The 19,502-nt window shown below is 37.9% G+C and overlaps 1 protein-coding gene across 3 annotated transcripts in view; it reads right to left on the bottom strand.

Moving 5' to 3' along the window:
• CCSER1 (coiled-coil serine rich protein 1) overlaps positions 1–19,502 on the bottom strand; it is a 966,927-nt gene that overhangs the window by 222,046 nt on the left and 725,379 nt on the right. For all 3 annotated transcript variants that reach the window (XM_056567568.1, XM_056567559.1, XM_056567578.1), the window contains exon 7: positions 7,446–7,523. In XM_056567568.1, the coding sequence (XP_056423543.1) occupies positions 7,446–7,523 (78 nt within the window). The remainder of the gene's footprint in view (positions 1–7,445; positions 7,524–19,502) is intronic.

The raw sequence follows: 19,502 nt of genomic DNA on the forward strand, positions 1-19,502 counted from the left end.
CCAACAAGATACAGATCTCATGACTTTTATGGAGTCATGAGATCTGTATCCTGTTGGTTAATTTTATGACAGCTCTGATTGACAGATGTAGATGTCACAGTGATGTGACAGTGATGTCATAGAGGGAGGTTTTCAAACCTCCTGTTTGGCGAGATTTGGAGTAATTTGGCACATAACTTCTGAGGATGTCACACATAATGACGAAACATGTTAGGGGGGGGCACTTTGAGAGAGTTTTTAAGGTCAGCACAAACCCCACAACCTAGGCATAAACTGCAGGTATGCCTGGATAACATACTTACCTGTGTATGCTGATACAGCAACACACAATACAATGTAAATGACCAAGGTGGTTAAAAGTGCTGGATTTTTAGATCACACTTCAAATCTGTAGCTCACAATAATAAGGAATTTATAATAAAAGTTAAGTATTAATGCTTTATAGTGAGGGTTAAAAAGTGGGCATCTTACCCAGTCGGACCTGAGCATGAACTCCTAAAGGGCGGTAATCTTGTCCCCAGCCTAAAACAGGTGATGCACTTCTGACATGGAAAGGATTTTCTGTCCCTTAGTCATGGTTAGTAAAACAAAAGAACAGGCGCTCCCTTGTGGAGAATCAACGGGATCACAGGTGCGTGAGAAGGGAGGGTAAAAATGAAGGCTCACCCTGCCAGGTTGTGCAAATTCCCACACAACAAGGATCTGCGTTTGTAGTATAGTGAACTGGGTCTGCAGCCTTCCTGGAATCGACAGAAATGCAGAGGCGAAAGCTTCAGGGGTGCAGGAATACAGGCGCTGACCAAGAAGGGGACAAGTGGACTTAGTCAAGGTTAGACATGCTGTGAGCTACTGTGAGTAGTAAAATATGAAGAAGCATAGTACTTAGGTAGCCATTCAGCAGCAAGACATTTTTTTTTACTTTAACAAAAATAAAAAAATCTATAATCAATATCTTCTTAGTATTAAATAAACATTTTTATAGTCACAAAAAAGCTAAGTATATGTTCTATAAACAAGCAAATGCAAAAAGTCTCTACCTTCAACAAAACTCTACTTCTACATGTTCAATTAAATTGGTTTAATTTAATATGTATGCAAATATTTAATAAACATTTACTGCTATCAAGTACAAAAGCCAAGGAGTATTAAAATCATCCAAAATAAATCCCTTTTTAAGCCTGAATAACCACTTTTTTTTTTTTTTTTTTTTACAGAAGTTCATGGTTTGCTTGCTTTTCTAAAATGCATTTATAGAAGTCAGTAGCTCAAATTCAGCAACAAAAAATCTGTTACTATTTGACATAAAATAAATACAAATTATTGTTATTAAAAATATTGAAGGTTTTGAGACAAAAAATTACAAACAACTATACTCATCATAAATGTTGAGAACAGCTTATAAATTATTTGTTGCATATAGCCCTATAGAGGGAGCTTTTGTCTGCATTGCTTACAGCGCTGTGGGTATTTGTCTGTAGTTGAAATTAGAAAAAGTTTTTATTCTTTTTTTTTTGTACTGCAAGAAAGGTGATGGATACTTTTTCCACTGACTGACTGTTCACATCTAAAAGATACTGTACATCATAAATGCTCTGTAAATAAGTCAATGTTAGGTTCCTCGTCTTAGAAAAAGCTTGACAGAACTCAGAATGTCAGGTGTACTGTGAACTTCTGAAGATTCAGTAGTTTCACATTTACTAAATGGAGTAGGAAACTTTTTTGTGTTCAAGAATTTCAAGAATGTAAACAATAGTAAATAAATAGAACTTGTCTTCATGAGTTTCTTAAAAGCTCTGTACTTTACTTTATTTTCTTATAACCAGATAGAAAAATAACATATTCTAGAAAATATTATCTGGATAATTCTTTATCCCAGGATGTCTTATTGTTATGTCTGGTTTTAAGTAGATGAAATAATGAATTGATGGAAGAAAGCAAAATTCTTGGTACTCACCAACTTCTTAGTAACTGTATTGTAACTTTAAAGCAAAACAAACACAAGACTGAATAACAACCAGGTCTACGGCTATTTCGCTTCAGCAGATGCTTCATCAGGGCCACACAAAGCTCCCTGATGAAGCATCTGCTCATGTGAAACACCCGTATGCCTGCTTGTTATTTAGTCTTGTGTTTGTTACCTGCTGTTAAGTTACATAAAGGTAGTAAGAAGTTGATGGATGCCATGGATTCTCCCTTTGCTTTATTTAAATGCAAACTTATCTTTTCACTGAGCACCACTGACAAGCTATCTGAATGATGCAGCATTTTTTCTCCTGAGTGTTTATACAGGGTGGATGCCAACTCTTCTTTTTGTGAACCATTATTTTTTAAGTCCACCTTATGCAACCTTGTGTTTTTTCCCTGCCCCATCTAGAACTGTGCAAAGTTTACCTACTACACACTGATGTGTGCTGTAGTGAATATAGGCTGAGGATATCATTTTTAGGAAAATATGGTGGATAATCTCTGGCTCCTGGCTGTCCGGGACCCTGTTTGAAATGGATATACCCTCTGGTCCTCTGATTATTTTCCTTTGTCTGTATACCCCCTGTAATGTTTTGTATTCTGTTGGTGGTTACTTTACATATCCCTTCACAACTAGCTGTGAGAAGCCTCAAGACAGCTTGTTTGCTGATTGGGTTAATCGCGCATATCCTGCCAGTTGGTGCCAACGTGAACAAACGGTTTACATCTTACCTATAGTGAAATATGTCCCAGTTTTAGAAATATGTTTTCAGGGCTCCCCTTAGTAGCCATAGTTATATATCCCCCAGAATCATGATCCCCAAATATTAGGCTTTACTTAGAACCCAAACATGACCCCATTGTACCCATAGATTAAGCTGTATGTATCCCTAAGCTGTATGTATCCTATAACTATGTATAACCCCTTCATGGATCCTATCAAAATGTGCGTTATAATGTCACCATATCAATAAGGGTACTGCCATCTATGTCACATCGGTTGTGTATGATGGGAGTTATGATTTATGAACTATCAATCTGTGTTTGAGAGGAGGTTGGGAGGCGGGATGATGTGGGCTGATCTAAGAAGAAGCTGGAGACCTCCCTTCTAACCCAACCCCCTGCTGCACCCATAAAAGTGGTGGGCCCACCCCATCTAGTTGTTACAAGTTTGGGGCCCATTCTGAATGGACTTGTGCCGCTATTTTTCTTCCTTGGCCCCAAGGACGAATTAGGACTTTATTCAATGACTTTAAGTATGGAACTCTTCTGATTTTTATTCCCCCTTTATTTTATAACTGTTTCGCACATTTTGTATGTCTATTTCTTTAACCATTTTTGTAACTAAGTACTGTACCTTTTATGTACATTAAAGCCATAACTTTAATGCGTAGCCTTGTATGCTCTAACAAACCTATAGCCCTTTAGCCTTGTATAGATGTATAAGTGTATGTGTGGCTCTATCGGCCTACTGATAGATGGTGGCAGCGTATTGGTGTGTGGGCATGTGGACTGGTTTTGGGGTGCGTGTAGCTCATTTTTGGGGCCTATTGTGGTAGGTGTGTGTGAAAGTGAGTGTGGAAGCAGAGTACCCTATACCTTCCCGGCCGAGGTCATGTGTGCAGGAAAGACACGGGAACCTACACACAGTGTGTGTTTAAGCTGGTTCACTGGCTCATAAGGTAGCAGAGCGTGCTCAGGGGAGCCAAGAGTGAACGTACCACGGTGACAGCTTAGAGGTAGAATATTAGAGTAGATATTCTGCTGGGTTTTGTGTTTATTTTGTCCGCGCACTCTTTTCTGAGGGGCGTGGACGTGTCCGTACGCCAGGTCATGAGGGCTGTAGGTGACATGTGCTGATACAGTTTTTCACCTTATTGGATTTATTTAGAAGCAGAAATACCTATTCTTTAATTCCTAATACCTTAAACCAATGTTTTGTGTCTGTTTATGGGATGTATCTAACTATGTAGAAGAATACAGCAATGAAGCAAAAAAATATATCCCCTAAAATAAATATCGATTTTGCTGAGATTCACATTTCATGCAAAAGTTTGGAATTGCGGAGATATTATTTTTACCACAATATTTAAATTATTGAATAGACAAAAATTATATTCAATATGTGGTCATCATAACTACATCTGATAATTTGTTTCTCAAGAAAATAAGCTGTGCTTGTTGTCATGAGTTGAATGGACATGTTTATGAGCAATGTGGGAATGTAGATGAATAGCATCAGTCTGTTTTATGTAGGTATTAAAGGGGTACTTCCCATTGTCAGATTCAAGGATAGAGGATAAGATGTCTGATCACAGTGGTCTGGCCTGTGTTTAGAACACTGGGTAAGGGCAGCCGTGGTCGTGATGTCAAGCCATGCCCCCTCATGAAGTCACACCATGCCCCCTCAATTCATGTCTATGGGAGGAAGCGTGATGACCGTACCCAGCGGCCAGACCCCTGCAATCAGTCATCTTATCCCCTGGATAGGCATAAGATGTCTAGGGGCAGAGTATGCCTTTAAGTTTTGTGAGTTGACTGTAGTGTTGGTTTTACATACACATATAAGTATCAATACTTTTATAGCTTTATGGAAAAGTGGCTTTTCGACACACAGTGTTTAAAAACATGAATTTTATTTAAATATATTAAATATGGCCACTTTTTTAAACAGTGTGTGCCCTGACAGCCACATTCCATAAACTTTCATTGTGCACATTATGGGCTAAAAAAATAAAAAAAAATAGACACATGTTATTGTTAATTTTCAGCTGTATTTTTGCTTTCATTTTGTTTGCTGGACATAGCCTAAAGTGGGCATATGTATGTTAATTTATATAGATTCTTCATCATACAAATGAATAAAAAGGAAGCATTGGTGTCACAGCGTGTGCTCCAGTCCCCTCCCCCAGACTGGAGTGCCCGCTTCCCGGCCTCCCTGTTCGGGATCCCTGCGCCTCCCGGTCAGACGCGCTGACCGGGGGCACAGGTTCCCTTGTGTCGGGGACGCGGCTGGTCCCCGCTCACGCGCTGCGTCCCTGTCTGTCCTACCTGGCTCCCCGCTCCCTGCTCCGTCTGTCCCTGCCTCCCGGCACACGCTGCCCCGCTCTCTAGGGCGCGCGCGCGCGCCGCCTTCTGTAAATTTAAAGGGCCAGCGCACCTTTGATTGGTGCGCTGGTCCCTGACCTCTGGCCACTTTCTAAAAAATGTTACCTGCCCCTTCTTGCCCTTGCCGTATCTTTGTGCCATTGTGCCTCTGAGTGTCCCTACAGTGTTATATTGCCTTGCCTGTTGCCAAACCCGTTGCTACCCACTACTCGCCCTCAAACCTTTGCTGCCTGCCCTGACCTCTGCTACGTCCGACTACACTCCTGCCTACTCCCTGTGTACCACGCCATAACAGTTGCCAGAGAGGTCAAGTTGTTACTGGGGGATACGACCTGGTAGCTACCGCCGCAGCAAATCCCTCCCGCTTTGCGGCGGGCTCTGGTGAAGACCAGTAACTGCTTAGAACCGGTTCTCCAGTACAACCTGCGTCATCGGCTCTCAGGTCCAGAGGATCCACTACCTGTCCTGCCGGTACGTGACAATTGGAAATATGACAAAGTGGTCAAGGTTGAATCTGACAACGTGAAGTGAGGAAAACAAAAAGGGGTTAAGCTGAGAAAGACATAGCGGTACATGAGGAATGTATTGGACACATGTGGCTCTGGGTGTCTTGTAAGTTTTGTGAGACAAATAATACAGAAATAAGAATTTCTATTTTGACAGTTTTGTTTATTTGATGGAGACCAAAATTGTGAATAGCATCCTTTTGTTTCTTTTGTACACCAAAAACTAATTTCACAAAGAAAAGTGCTAATAAAAAAAAGGTAATAATTGTGATGTTTGGGGTCAAATAATTCAAATATAATTTGTTTTCCACATAGTTTTCTGAGCTTCTGTCGAGTCTGTATTGGTTGCTTAGATAAAATGGTGCATGAGAATTAAAATGTATATTTAATTGGTAGTAGTAAAGAATACCATTAAAGAGTGTATTTGTGGAACATGACAAAATTATTATGTGTAATAATAAATTATAGCTTTTTGCTTTTTATGAAAAAAAAAAAGAAAAATAATCTTATCATATTTACACCTCCTCATCAAATGTGGATTACCCTAGGCTGTCATCTATATCAACATATATCAGCCATCAATCAAAGACTCATTAAGTTAGGGGGAAAATAAATAAACTCAGCCAAACACACATCAAATAATGGCTAGGGGTGCATTTAAAAAAAAAATAAAGTAAAGAAAAATATTAAACATCGTTGGAAGTTTAGTGAAAGGCCATGAAATAAAAAAAAAAATTGCAGCCTTCCCTAAAATAACATGGCATCACATTTAATTTGAATGATTTACAGATTTTTCTGTTTAAGACAAAGGAACAGAAATACTAATCAAGTCAAACCAAAGTGTTTATAAAGGTTTATTGGGTTCCCATTTGTATGGTGATCTGGAGTAATTCCAAATTGGACGCAACAAGCCATATCATATGCACCAGGTGTCCCATAGACTGAAATATGACATTGTATCAGACATATAGATCAGCTGACATAATGTTTCTCTGGAGTAAAATGTTACATAGTTCATAAGATTAAAAAATATATATATCAAGTTTTATGTGTATCTCGATTGTGTCCCTACTGTGTTTATTCAGAGGAAGGCAAAAAAGGCTGATGACAATTGCTCCATGCAGGGTAAAAAAAAATTCTGGATGCACTGAATCAAAAAACCTTGCATTCAATGTTTTTTGACCTGGTGTAAACCAGATGTCAACTATCATGGGACATATGTAAACCTGGCCTCGTGTAGCTTTGTCATGTGTAACCCATGGATTTCTGGTGAATGATATCCATATGTGTCTTCGGTACCCTAAACTTACAGTTGTAGTAAGCAAATGCAACATTACACAACTTGAGAAAGTTTGAGAATGCATACAATGGACTCTAACAGCCTATAGCATTTGAGTTATGCACAAAAATAAAGGGATTTTTTAGGTATAGCAAAATATGGTTACTTTCTTCCAAAAATAGAGCACCACCTGTCCACAGGATGTATGTACTATTGCAGCCCCACTCCATGCACATGAGTAGAGTGCTGAGTGACAAAACCCGACATAACTCATGGACACAAGTGGTGCTGTTTCTGGAACAGCCTAAAATTTTTTTTTTTTATCTTTGAAATAAGAAATGACAGGATAAATATGAGATTTTTTCAATTATATATTCAAATATGTATCAAACATTACAGTATTAAATAAATAATAAGGAAAACATAGTTTAATGTTCCCTTCTTTATGTTCATCCAATATAATTTGGGGTTTCAAATTGTTAGTGTGAGCACAAATAAATATTTAATAATTTACTGCTTATTATGTACATCTTCCTGTATTTTGTTTACTTAATGCAGATTTGTCAAAACTAAAATAAATGGCGTACCTTAAAAGGAAGACTTCTTTCAGCAATAGGACTAATGGGCAGCGATGTTGTACTGCTTGATGGACTCAGTTCAGAGCTCTGTCAGAGAACACACAAAAAAATTACTTTTTTGAAATATATTTTTCACACATTAAGAAAGTTAACAAAAGTAAGAAAATATTCTGTTTGCATGTTCTGTCAAATAAAATAGTTTTATTATAAGCGCATTATAGTGTTTTGGTTGCTTTACAAGCTGAAGTACTATTCAGTCAAACAAATGCTAAGGTCCTTTGACAGGTTGTCTAGTTGTTCCTTGGTGGATTGTGATAACAGCAAAGCAACATATAAAGCTGTCTATAGAGCTCAAATGTGTTAATGTGACAGCACATGGACAAGGATAGTGTAAGGAGGAAAAAGGTACTGTTTGCTAGAAAATTTTATAACAGTAGCATGTTGTCAAATCCAGCAGCTTTTGGGCTTAATGCTAAAGCAATAACTTTTTTTTATTTTATTTATTTATTTATCCATTGTTGCTTTATAGGTGCTTGTTTATTTTTGTGGGATTTTTTTTATTTTTATTGCCACCTTTATTTTGTGTTCATATATTTTATTGGTTTATTTTTACTTATTTTTCCGGGGTAAATGGAAAATATGTGGTTTTGTATTTAATGGGGAACTCTGGTGGAAATTTTTTTTTTTTTTTTAATCTACTGGTGCAAAAAAGTTTAAAAGATTTGTAAATCACTTCTACTTAAAAATCTTAACCCTTCCAGTACTTATCAGCTGCTGTATACTACACACATACTACAGAGAAATTTTTTAAGCTCTTTTCTTTCTGACAACAGTGCTCCCTGCTGACACCCCTGTCCGTGTCAGGAACTATCCAGAGCAGGAGAGGTTTTCTATGGGAATATGATTCTGATCTGGACAGTTCCTGACACGGACAGAGAGCACTGTTGTCAGACATAAAAGAAATTTACAAATTTCTCTGTTTTATACAGCAGCTAATAAGCAATGGAAGGATTAAGATTTTATAATAGAAGTAATTTACAAATCTGCTTAACTTTCAGGCACCAGTTGATTTGAAGACATTTATTTTCTACTTGTTTCCACCGGAGTTCCCCTTTAATTTTTAGCATTTTAAACTTACCCTGTTCACTGTATAATAGAAAATAACATTACAGCTTTATTTTGTAGGTCATTACTATTACAGCGATGCCAAATTTATATAGTTGTTTGTTTTTTGTTTTTTATATTTCACAACATTGCCATGATAGAGACATAAAAAAATATATATAATAGTAATAATAATAAATAGTGTTGTTACATTACAAGATCTATAACTTTTCTATTTTTTGCCTGACAGTGCTATGTTATGGCTTATTTTTAGGGAAAACCTTTATTTAAATAAAGTTTTTCTTGATATATATATGACTTTTCAATTGTTTTCTATTCCTTTTTGAGAGGCTGAATTACAAAATACAGCTATCATTGTATTCTTTTCTTTCTTTATTTTTTTACAGCATTCAATGTGTAAATAATAACATTTATTTATTGGTTGGCAATACCATTTTTTTATGTAAAAATGGTAAAAAAATAAATAAATAAAGGTTTTTTTTTTCAGTTATACTTTATTTTTATTTAGAGATAAGTAGGCCAACTCACCGCAGGAATACCATACACCGCACGGCCGGCAGGTGTATGGTAGCACCAATAGTCCAGAGAAATGGAAAATAAGCCAGCGATGGATCAATGCAAAGAAAGTCCTGTTTATTAAAATAAAATCTGGAGACACAAAGTGAACAAGGTAACGCGTTTCAGGCGATGCTGCCCTTAGTATGACTAAGGGGGGTATTGCCTGAAACGCATTACCTTGTTCAATTTGTGTCTCTCGATTTTATTTTAATAAACAGGACTTTCTTTGCATCGATCCATCGCTGACTTCTTTTCCATTTATTTTTATTTATTTTTTAATTAACCCAAGTGGGCTGACAGTATGGCAGATCGTTGCTGCAATACACTGCACTATTCCTCTAGTGCAGTGTATTTAGCTTGTTAGCAATGACAGCCAGCTGATAATGTCAAGTGACAAGTAAAATACTTAGCCATGCTGCACAGAACGGCATTGTACATAGAGAACTATTGCAGTCCTGAGGGCCTTCACAAGCAACCCAGGGCTGCACAACACAATTTATTATCAAATATGTTATTTTTTTAAGGAGTTATCCAGGGATAGTAAACAGAACTACTGTGGTTTCTTCCAAAAATAGCACCACCCTTGTCCTTAGGTTATGTGTGGTATAACAACCTGGCTTCATTTACTTCAATAGAACTGAGCTGCAATACCACACTCAGGCCTAGGACAGATCTGGTGATGTCTTGTAGAAGAAATTAGCTCTGTTTTCCAATCCCTGGAAAACAACTTTTAGGGATTTTTCTGGTAACTTAAAATGACGATTCTTATCAGTATGTCACATAAATGAGTCCACCCCTCACATTTTTTGTAAAAATGTTATTATATCTTTTCCTGTGAAAAAGAAATTAAACTCTGCTACAATGTAATATAGTGAGTGTGCAGTCTGTATAACAGTGTATAGTGTTGTTGTCCCCTTAAAATAACTCAACACACAGCCATTGATGTATAAACATTGGCAACAAAAGTGAGTACATCCCTTAGTGAAAGAAAGATGGCCAAGGCTATAAGAAGATTGGTAAGACCCTGAAAATGAGCTGCAGCAATGAGAATAGGGCCATACAGAGGTTTAACCGGACAGGTTCCACTCAGAACAGGCCTCACCATGGGCAACCCAAGAAGTTGAGGGCACATGCTCAGCATCAGAACCAGAGGTTGCCTTTGGGAAATAGACATATGAGTGCTGCCAGCATTGCTGCAGAGGTTAATAGGGTAAGCGGATCATCCTGTCAGTGCTCAGACTATACACAACACTCTGCATAGAATTGGTCTGCGTGTCTGTTTTCCCAGAAAGAAGCCTTTTCTAAACACAAAGCCCAAGAAAGCCTGCAAACAGCTTTCTGGAGACAAGCAAACTAAGAACGTAGAATACTAGAAACTTGTCATGTGGTCTGATGAGAGGAAGATAAACTTATTAAGCTCAGATGGTGTGAAGTGTGTGGCAGCAACCATGTAAGGAATACAAAGACAAGTGTTTCTTGCCTAAAGTCAATAATGATGGTGGGAGTATCATGGTCTGGGGCTTCCTGAATGCCAGCTGTGACTGTGTACTGTGACATCCTGAAGCAGAGCATGATCCCCTCCCTTCGGAGACTGAGCCACAGGACAATATTCTAACATGATAACAACCCCGAAAAAAATGACGACCACCTCCTTGCTAAAGAAGCTGAGAGTGTGGACTGGCCAAGCATGTTTTCAGACCTAAATCCTATTGAAAATCTGTGGGGCATCATCAAACAGATAGTGGGGGAGGGCAAGTTCTGTAATATCCACCAGATCAGTCATGTCATCATTGAGGAGTGGTAGTGGACTTCAGTGACAATCTGTGAAGCTCTGGTGAACTCCATGCCCAAAAGGCGTGAGACAGTGCTGGAAAATAATGGTGGCCCAACAAAATATTGACACAGTGGGCACAGTTTGGACATTTCCACTTAGGGGTGTACTAACTTTTGTAGCCAAGGTTTAGACAGTAATTTTGAGGAGACAACTAAATTTAACATTGTTAGAGAGGCTTTACACTCACTACTTTACATTGTTGTAGAGTGTCATTTCTTCACTTCTGCCACATGAAGAGATATAATAAAATATTTACAAATGTGTCCAGGATGTACTCATTTATGGAGATACTGTACCTCTAGTACAATCATTTCCAGTTGGAACAGCTGAAAGTTGGGTAGTTTCTAATATTTCACTTGTGTGTAGACAGTCTAGAATCATTGAGCAATCTGTTACCCCTCCCTTCTTGTCAGTACATCATAGATCTTGTTATGAAAAGGCTTTGGCTGGAATAGCAAGAAGGCAGCAATATAAACATATTTGTCACATGATCTATGATATGTCAACACAGAAGGAAAGGGGCACAATTTTCTCAGTGCAGCAAAGCTGTATCGACAAATGTGACTCAAGATTTCCTTTTTGATTGTATGTTAACTGGTTTGTTCCCTCATTTACATATCAAAACTTTATCAGTAATGTAAACATTCTTATTCATTCATTCATCTTATTCATAATTATAAAATAATAATTACTAGAGTTGAGCAAACTATTCAAAAGCTTTGCTCAAAGGGCTCACTGAAAAAGTTTGGTTCATGTGAAGTGGCAAATAAATTCTCTGCACATCGGCTTATGAAATAACCCCCCAAAATGTGTATAACACTGTGTAAGAGCTCTAAAGTTCTGTATAATACTTTAACCCCTTAAGGACATGCGCCGTAAACGTACAGCACTGCATAGCGCCACTTAGCGCACAGCACCATACATTTATGGCACGGCTGTGCCGTGAGTGCAGGAGCTGTGCTTGCTTCATTCAGGGTGGGTCCTGGCGGCTGTCAGCAGCCGCGGACCCACCGGTAATGGTGGACATCAGCGATCACACTGATGTCCGCCATTAACCCCTCATATGCAGTGCTACACTTAAAATGGATGATCTGATCACACTGCCGCAGGGATCAGATCAGACAAGATGGCAGACAGAAGTCCCCTCACCTGCCTCCATCCATCTCCCGGGGTCTTCTGCACTGATCTGCCTTTCAGCAGACCAGAGCAGAAGATTGCGGATAATACTGATTAGTGCTATGCCTTATGTATAGCACTAAACAGTACTAGCAATCTAATGATTGCTATTAGAGATGAGCGAACTTACAGTAAATTCGATTCGTCACGAACTTCTCAGCTCGGCAGTTGATGACTTATCCTGCATAAATTAGTTAAGCTTTCAGGTGCTCCGGTGGGCTGAAAAAGGTGGATACAGTCCTAGGAAAGATTCTCCTAGGACTGTATCCACCTTTTCCAGCCCACGGGAGCACCTGAAAGCTGAACTAATTTATGCAGGATAAAGTCATCAACTGCCGAGCCGAGAAGTTTGTGACGAATTTAATTTACTGTAAGTTCGCTCATCTCTAATTGCTATAAATTGTCCCCTATGGGGACTAAAAAAAAGTTTAAAATAAATGTAAAAAAAGTTTTTAAAAAATTGAAAATATTTTTGAAAAAGCCCCTCCCCAATAAAGATTTGAATCACCCCTTTTCCCCATATTAATAGAAAAAATGTAAAAAAGATAAATAATAAACATATTTGGTATCGTCACATGCGTAAATGTACGAACTATAAAAATATAATGTTAATTATCCCTTATGGTGAATGACGCAAACGTAAATAAAAATTAAAAATAAGTTAAAAGTTTCAGCTTTTTTGTCATATCAAACTGCAAAAAAAAATATGTATATAAAAAGCGATCAAAAAGTAAAATATACACAAAAGTGGTAGAAAGTTGTAGGTGGTCAAAATAGGGCAATTTTAAACTTACTGATTTTGTTAAAAACAAGTTTGGGATTTTTTAAAAGCAGTACAATAATAGAAATGTAAGTAACCATGGGTATCATTTTATTCGTATTGACCCAGAGAATAAAGAAAACATGAACATTTTACTGTAAAGTGTACAGCATGGAAAAGAAAATCCCCCAAATTTGCTAAATTATGATTTTTGTTTAAATTTCCTTACATAAATATTTTTTTTTTAGGGGGGGGGAGGGTGTACCATACATTTCAGGGTAAAATGAGTGATGTCACTACAAAGTACAACTGGTCACACACAAAAAAAGCCCTCATATGGGTCTTTTAGAAGATTTTAGAAGACAAGGAGGAAAAAGCGAAAAACGCAAAAATAAAATTGGCTGTGTCCTTAAGGTCAAAATGGGCTGTGTCCTTAAAGGGTTAAGGGTCATCTAGGAATATATTAATATAGTTTTAAAATAGTTTTAAGGCTAAGTTAATGTCATTGTTTTGGCAACATTTGGTAATCCTTGGTAACTAACAGCTTGTTTAAAAACATAATTTACTAGCAGATTTTATATGCTTTTTAACACTACAATAAAGATGTATAAAGTATCCATTTTCATGGTAGATGTCTGCCAGTGTTAAAATTCACAAGGAGGTATCAGAAGATGCAATGGTGTCTGGCAAGTGAAGAAGGAATGGATTTTATTTAGTGTTTCAAAAATTCTCAATATGATTCATTTGCCAAAATAATTATAAAAGAAACAGTTATGTATGAAAAGTCAAAACATTTTCTGTTTTGAGGATCATGGGTTGTGTATGTGTAGGCCTGGCTGGTAGCAGCAGCAAGGGTGATGGTGGACTGGTAGTAGTTTTATTGGTCAGTGGACAGGAGAGCGGGTAATGGTGAGTGGACTAGTGAAAGTTGTAGTAGCCAGTGGACAACAGACACAGGGGAACTGATGTGAGTTGTAGTAGCCAGCAGACAGAAAGCAGTGGTGGACTGGTGGGAGTTGTAGTATCCAGTGCACAGCAGGCAGTGGTGGGCTGTTGGTGGTCAGCAGACAGCAGGCAGTAGCAGACAGGTAGGAGTTGTAGTAGCCAATGGACAGGAGAGCAAGCAGTGGTGGATTGGTGGGAGTTGTAGTAGCCAGCAGACACAAGGTGTCGGTAGTACTGTCTAATCAATGGAATATGGCACAGAAGTCTAAATTCCTCAGTGATCCATACCTGATTTATTTTAACAAACAACAGTTTTTCCACCTTACTGAAAGACAATCTTGTTCCCTTAGGGGTTACACTGGGCTGAACACTAGAGGGTTGACAAGACAGAACACCCTTGGCAAACTGGGCAAGCTGTGGTTAATGGTCTAATCTGTGGTCTAATCTGGTGATCAAGAAGTCAATGACATCTGGGCTCAGGGAGTCTGTTAGAGAAAGGGGACAGCTTAGGTAAGCATTAACCTGGTTTTTCAGGTGGTGGTGTACATCCCTTTGAAGACAATTCACGTTGTACCAGATATAAATACTTTGTACACTAATGTAAAGATGCTGCTGCTACTGCTCCTGCCTCTTACAGGGGTAGTTCTGGCAGGAGGAGTGGAGCGTTGACTCAGTGGGGAGCAAAGATTGAACTCATGTTCGGCATGTGCTTGCTGCTGAAAATCCATAGCAAGCTGGATGCATAGCTTCACTTTATAAAAATCCACTTTATTCTACTTCTCAGAAGGTATTCTGACTTTATACCGAGGGTCTAAGAGTGTGGCTATCCAGCACTCATCTTTCTCATTCAACCCCCTAATATGTCTGTAAGAGCACATTCAAGAAAGGATACAGCTCACCATCCTTGACAGCTTTTCTGAGACTGCAGATTGTTCTGCGGCCCTCCCATTATGCAAATTTAGCATGCAAATGCGCAGTGAGTGCATAACACATATTATCATGCGCATGCGCAATGTGCGCACCATGCGAATAACTCAATTTCCGGTTCTTCGCCTTGACACATGGTGTGGACTTCCTGGCCACATTGGAGACAATGGCAGCGAGTTAAGCACGGCATACAGCACACACAAGTGAGGCAAAGTTCTGACATCATAGTTTGAATTGACTAACAGGGTTTATACACAGATGTTACTGATGTATTAGTATGTTTATTCCCACACAACATAGCACACCTCAATTCTGAGGAAGCTGTATTGCAGGACAGCGGAACGCGTGGAGCTGATGTGTCCTGTCCCTCCCCCCGTTGGTTGGTGAGATAGCCCCTGGCACATATGAACATTGTTCAATGGTCAGCTATAGCTTAGCACTAGCTGGCTGTGATAGCTATTTTGTGATCTTTGTTTGGGTCATGGCAATACTTGTTATTTGCTTCCAGCTTGTTTGCTGCAGGTGGGTCCTCTCACTCTGGCTCTCATTCCAGGGACCCTTACCATCTACTTATTGTATATACCGGGGGGGGGGGAGTAGGTGGTTATTTGAATTATAACCCTGCACCATGTTTTCTGATTTTTTAAGTGGTTTTAAATGTCTGTGCTTTTGTTGTGTGATTCAATAAAGATTTATATACTTTTTCACAGTACAATTGTGGTGTGCATCTTTATATAGTGGCTAGCTTTTCTCTTTTTTGGTTTACAGTTCTTGTCATAGCCAGTGATAGCACCCCATCTTTTATTTACATAGTGGTGCCCGTCTTTATGCATGGAAACTAAGATCATCAGCATACAGAAAAAGTGGTAAAAGTGGAGCTATGTGAACATTTAGTTAGGCTGCCTGACCACTTCCTTGTATACTTTTATGTGAGAAAACACATATAGTATATATATATATATATATATATATATATATATATATATATATTAGTATAATACATCACAAAGGCAATTTCAATTTACATACATCATTTGATGAATTTGGTGCTTGGCAAGTCATGCTATTTTTTTTCCTCCTCACATTCTAAGACCCATAACTTTTTGTTTTATTTTATAGTTAAAAATAAATAAATTAAACTTAAAGAGAAAAAACCATATTTGTGTAGTTCTGTTTTTTTTTTTAAATCAATTTTTGCTTTTTATGGGATGTCATGTGACCATCAACAATCTTGCCCCCCCCCCCCTCCCCCCGGGGGGAGTGATCAGTATAGATATCATAGTATTTAACCAGTTAAATGAGAGACACCTGATTGATCTCCAATGTCTGTCATTATTGGCAGATGTCAGCTGCTGGTTTAGACGCGGACCTGACCCACGACTCATGACGTACATGTTTTCCATGGGTCGGGAAGGGGTTCAAATCTTTTGTAGAGCTTGTAAGAGTTAGAGTGGTTGAGTGCACCTGCCTGGTAGAAAAGAAGAGATTGTGAGTCCAGGTTTGATGCCGGCAACCAGTGTTAAATTTCGTACAGAATGTTAAAAAAAAAAATGTTGGGGACCTTTTCTGTGGAGTGTCTAGTAAATTCACATGTTTCCAATATATTGAAATGTATGGGAAAAAAAAACTGCACTGAAACATTGCTCGAAGAACCAATGGGAAAAGTGCTGTATGTTTCATGCATACACTAATAAAATGTATGTGCTAACACAAAATATACATGTGTAAATACAATTATGTTTTTAAGTTTGTTTTTGTAAAACGTACATAAAAAAAGGTATTTTTATGTAACCTAGGCTGTAGCCTTGGCTGATATTTGTATAAGACAATTGCAAAAAAGAAAAAGTCAACTGCATTACCTAGAACTGATGTAAATCTCAGACATACAATCTGCAACTGACTGTGCCTCTCAGCTATGCAGATTTTGTAACACTGTCAATTCCTTTAACAAAAATCACCTAAGTACGTATGACAAAGGACTGTTGACAGCTGTCAGCAATTTGATCCATTTCCTGTGAATGTGCAAGTTAGTTACAGCTGAGCATTTCCCTGCATGACAAATACACATCAGGTTCACAAAATAATTTACTCTCGTGCTTTTCAAAGGCTGAATATTTACTTTGGAGTTTCAGGAGTGAAAAGAGGCACTGCGCTAAAATACATGACTGTGGCAGGCCAGCATATACAGCAGTATTAATTTTTTCTCTCCTTTTTAAATATGCAAAAGAGTTTATCTAAACAGCTTCCCTAATTCTACAGCGCTGTGCAGCTGGCCGGACTTCCCATTGTATCTCATTTAGAAACTTGTGCTAGTTTAATGAGTACCAGTAAAAATAATTCCAGTTCATGCTGTGCTTGCTTTATACTGTGTTATCTCCTGTCCAATACGGGCTCAGTTTGCCTTGGATTTCAATGAGGAATTGGCCTGACAGATGGCAAAATGTAACACTGCACTAGAAAAAGAAATACTTCATTTATCCTTAGGTTTGGACTGTAAAAGTTGGAATAAATGATAAAACATAATACATCTTGAACCTCACATCAATAGAAAGGTAGTCAATAATTTGTACCTGTGTTTGATGGCTGGTCTCACAATTCTTATGTGATCTTTGCCCCAATGTCTATTTTTAGCAGCCTATAAAATTTGTGTTTTCGTAGATTTTCCCAAGTTACAGAGGTGGTCGAGACATTACATCGCTTGTCAGGTGTTGAAAGGGAGCCTGTCTGCTTCAATGGGTGGAGCGACTGCTGGGTGGGAAGGAGATCATTCTCCATAGGGAAGCAGGGAATTGTAGTTTCATGAACAGCACACATCATAGCTCAGGTATGCTGCAAAGGGTGGGGTGACTGATGTGTGGGAGGGAGAAAAGTGACCTCACACTTACAAACAAGGGATGCTGGGACTTGTAAGTGGAAGGAGGGAACTCCATCAGGAAAAAGCCAATTCACAAAAAGAAAGCATCCGCATAATTGTGGACTCACAACACAGCCATTTAGCCCCAAGCAAACACATATCTTTCCTAAGCATGTCCATTACTGTCTAGCAGGTAAGTACTAACGTCTCCTCATGGTGGATAACCCCTTTGACTTCATATAATGGATTTTAGAAGAATAGTCAGGTGTATTTGTAAACAGACTTATTTTCTGTTATTGTGGAAGCAACTGTTGTACTGGACTTTGTACTGGACTTTGAGAAAACTCAACAATCGCTATCTTAAATTATTAAAATTCTACAGATGTAAAAAAAAGAAGTACACTACTAGTTCTAGTTTGGTTGAATGCTCCCTGGGATATTCTCAGTTTTCTGGCTTCTTGTTACTCTGTGGGCTATTTTATTACATCTGAAAATGGGATAAGCATCGTCTAGGTAAGAATCTTGCTCTTAGAAATGGATAATTAAAATCTTAGTAATACACAAGTAAAACAAACAAATATAGCAAGTGAACAATACAGTAGTTGGAAGTTCATTTTACTTTTGACCATTTACCATTCAAATAAAACAGCGTCCTAAATTTGGGACCTTGAATATCTCAATTCTGTTTATTGAATTCAGCATTTTTAATAGACTGTACCTTGCATAAGTATTCACCCCCTTGGACTTTTCTACATTTTGTCATGCAATGGGCCAACACAAAATAGTCTATGATTTGGAAGTGAGGGAAAATACTACATGGGTCTCCAAAACAATTTACAAACAAACAAGAAACAGGGGTTTCTTATCTCTTTAGCACATCAATATTTAGCTCAGAAATGTGTCTAATAGACCAAATTATTATGGCTCATAGAGTGGTTGAGTGGTACACTGGTAGAAAAGAAGAAATTTTGAGTCCAGGTTTGGTGACAGCAACAAGTGTTAAAATTAGTTTACAACATAAAAAAAAAATATTGGGGACCTCTTCTGTCGAGTTTCCAGAAAAAATCTGTAACTTTTAAGGTCCTGATTGTGAAATGCTAGAAGTAAGGTCTTCTTCACATGACATGTATCCAATACATTGAAAAAAATGAACTTAACCCCTTAAGGAACCAGGCTTTTTCCGTTTTTTCATTTTAAATATTTCCTCCTTAACTTTAAAAAATCATAACTTTTTTCACCTAAAATTCTATATGATGGCTTATATTTTGCGTCACTAATTCTACTTTGTAATGACATTAGTCATTTTACCCAAAAATCTACGGTGAAACGGGAAAAAAAATCAATGTGCTACAAAATTGATGAAAAAAACACTGTTTTGTAAGTTTTGGGGGCTTCCGTTTTTACGCAGTACATTTTTCGGCAAAAATGACACCTTATCTCTATTCTGTAGGTCCATACGGTTAAAATGACACCCTACTTGTATAGGTTTAATTTTGTATTACTTCAGAAAAAAATCAAGAATACATGCAGGAAAATTTACACATTTAAAATGGTCATCTTCTGACCCCCTATAACTTTTTTATTTTTCTGTGTTCAGGGCGTTATGAGGGCTCATTGAAGTTTTTGGGGGTACCATTTTTGTTCTGATCGGACTTTTTGATCACTTTTTATTCACTTTTTTGTGGTATAAAAAGTGATCAAAAATGCGCTATTTTGAACTTGGGAATTTCTTTGCGCGTACGCCATTGAACGTACGGTTTAAAAAGCAGTATATTTTTATAATTCGAACATTTCCCCACGTGGTGATACCACATATGTTTTTTTTATTTACATTGTGTTTTTTTTATTCTTGGAAATGCCGGGTGATTCAAATTTTTATTAGGGGAA

The sequence above is a fragment of the Hyla sarda genome, chromosome 1 (assembly GCF_029499605.1).
Source record: "Hyla sarda isolate aHylSar1 chromosome 1, aHylSar1.hap1, whole genome shotgun sequence".
Taxonomy (NCBI): Eukaryota; Metazoa; Chordata; class Amphibia; order Anura; family Hylidae; genus Hyla; species Hyla sarda.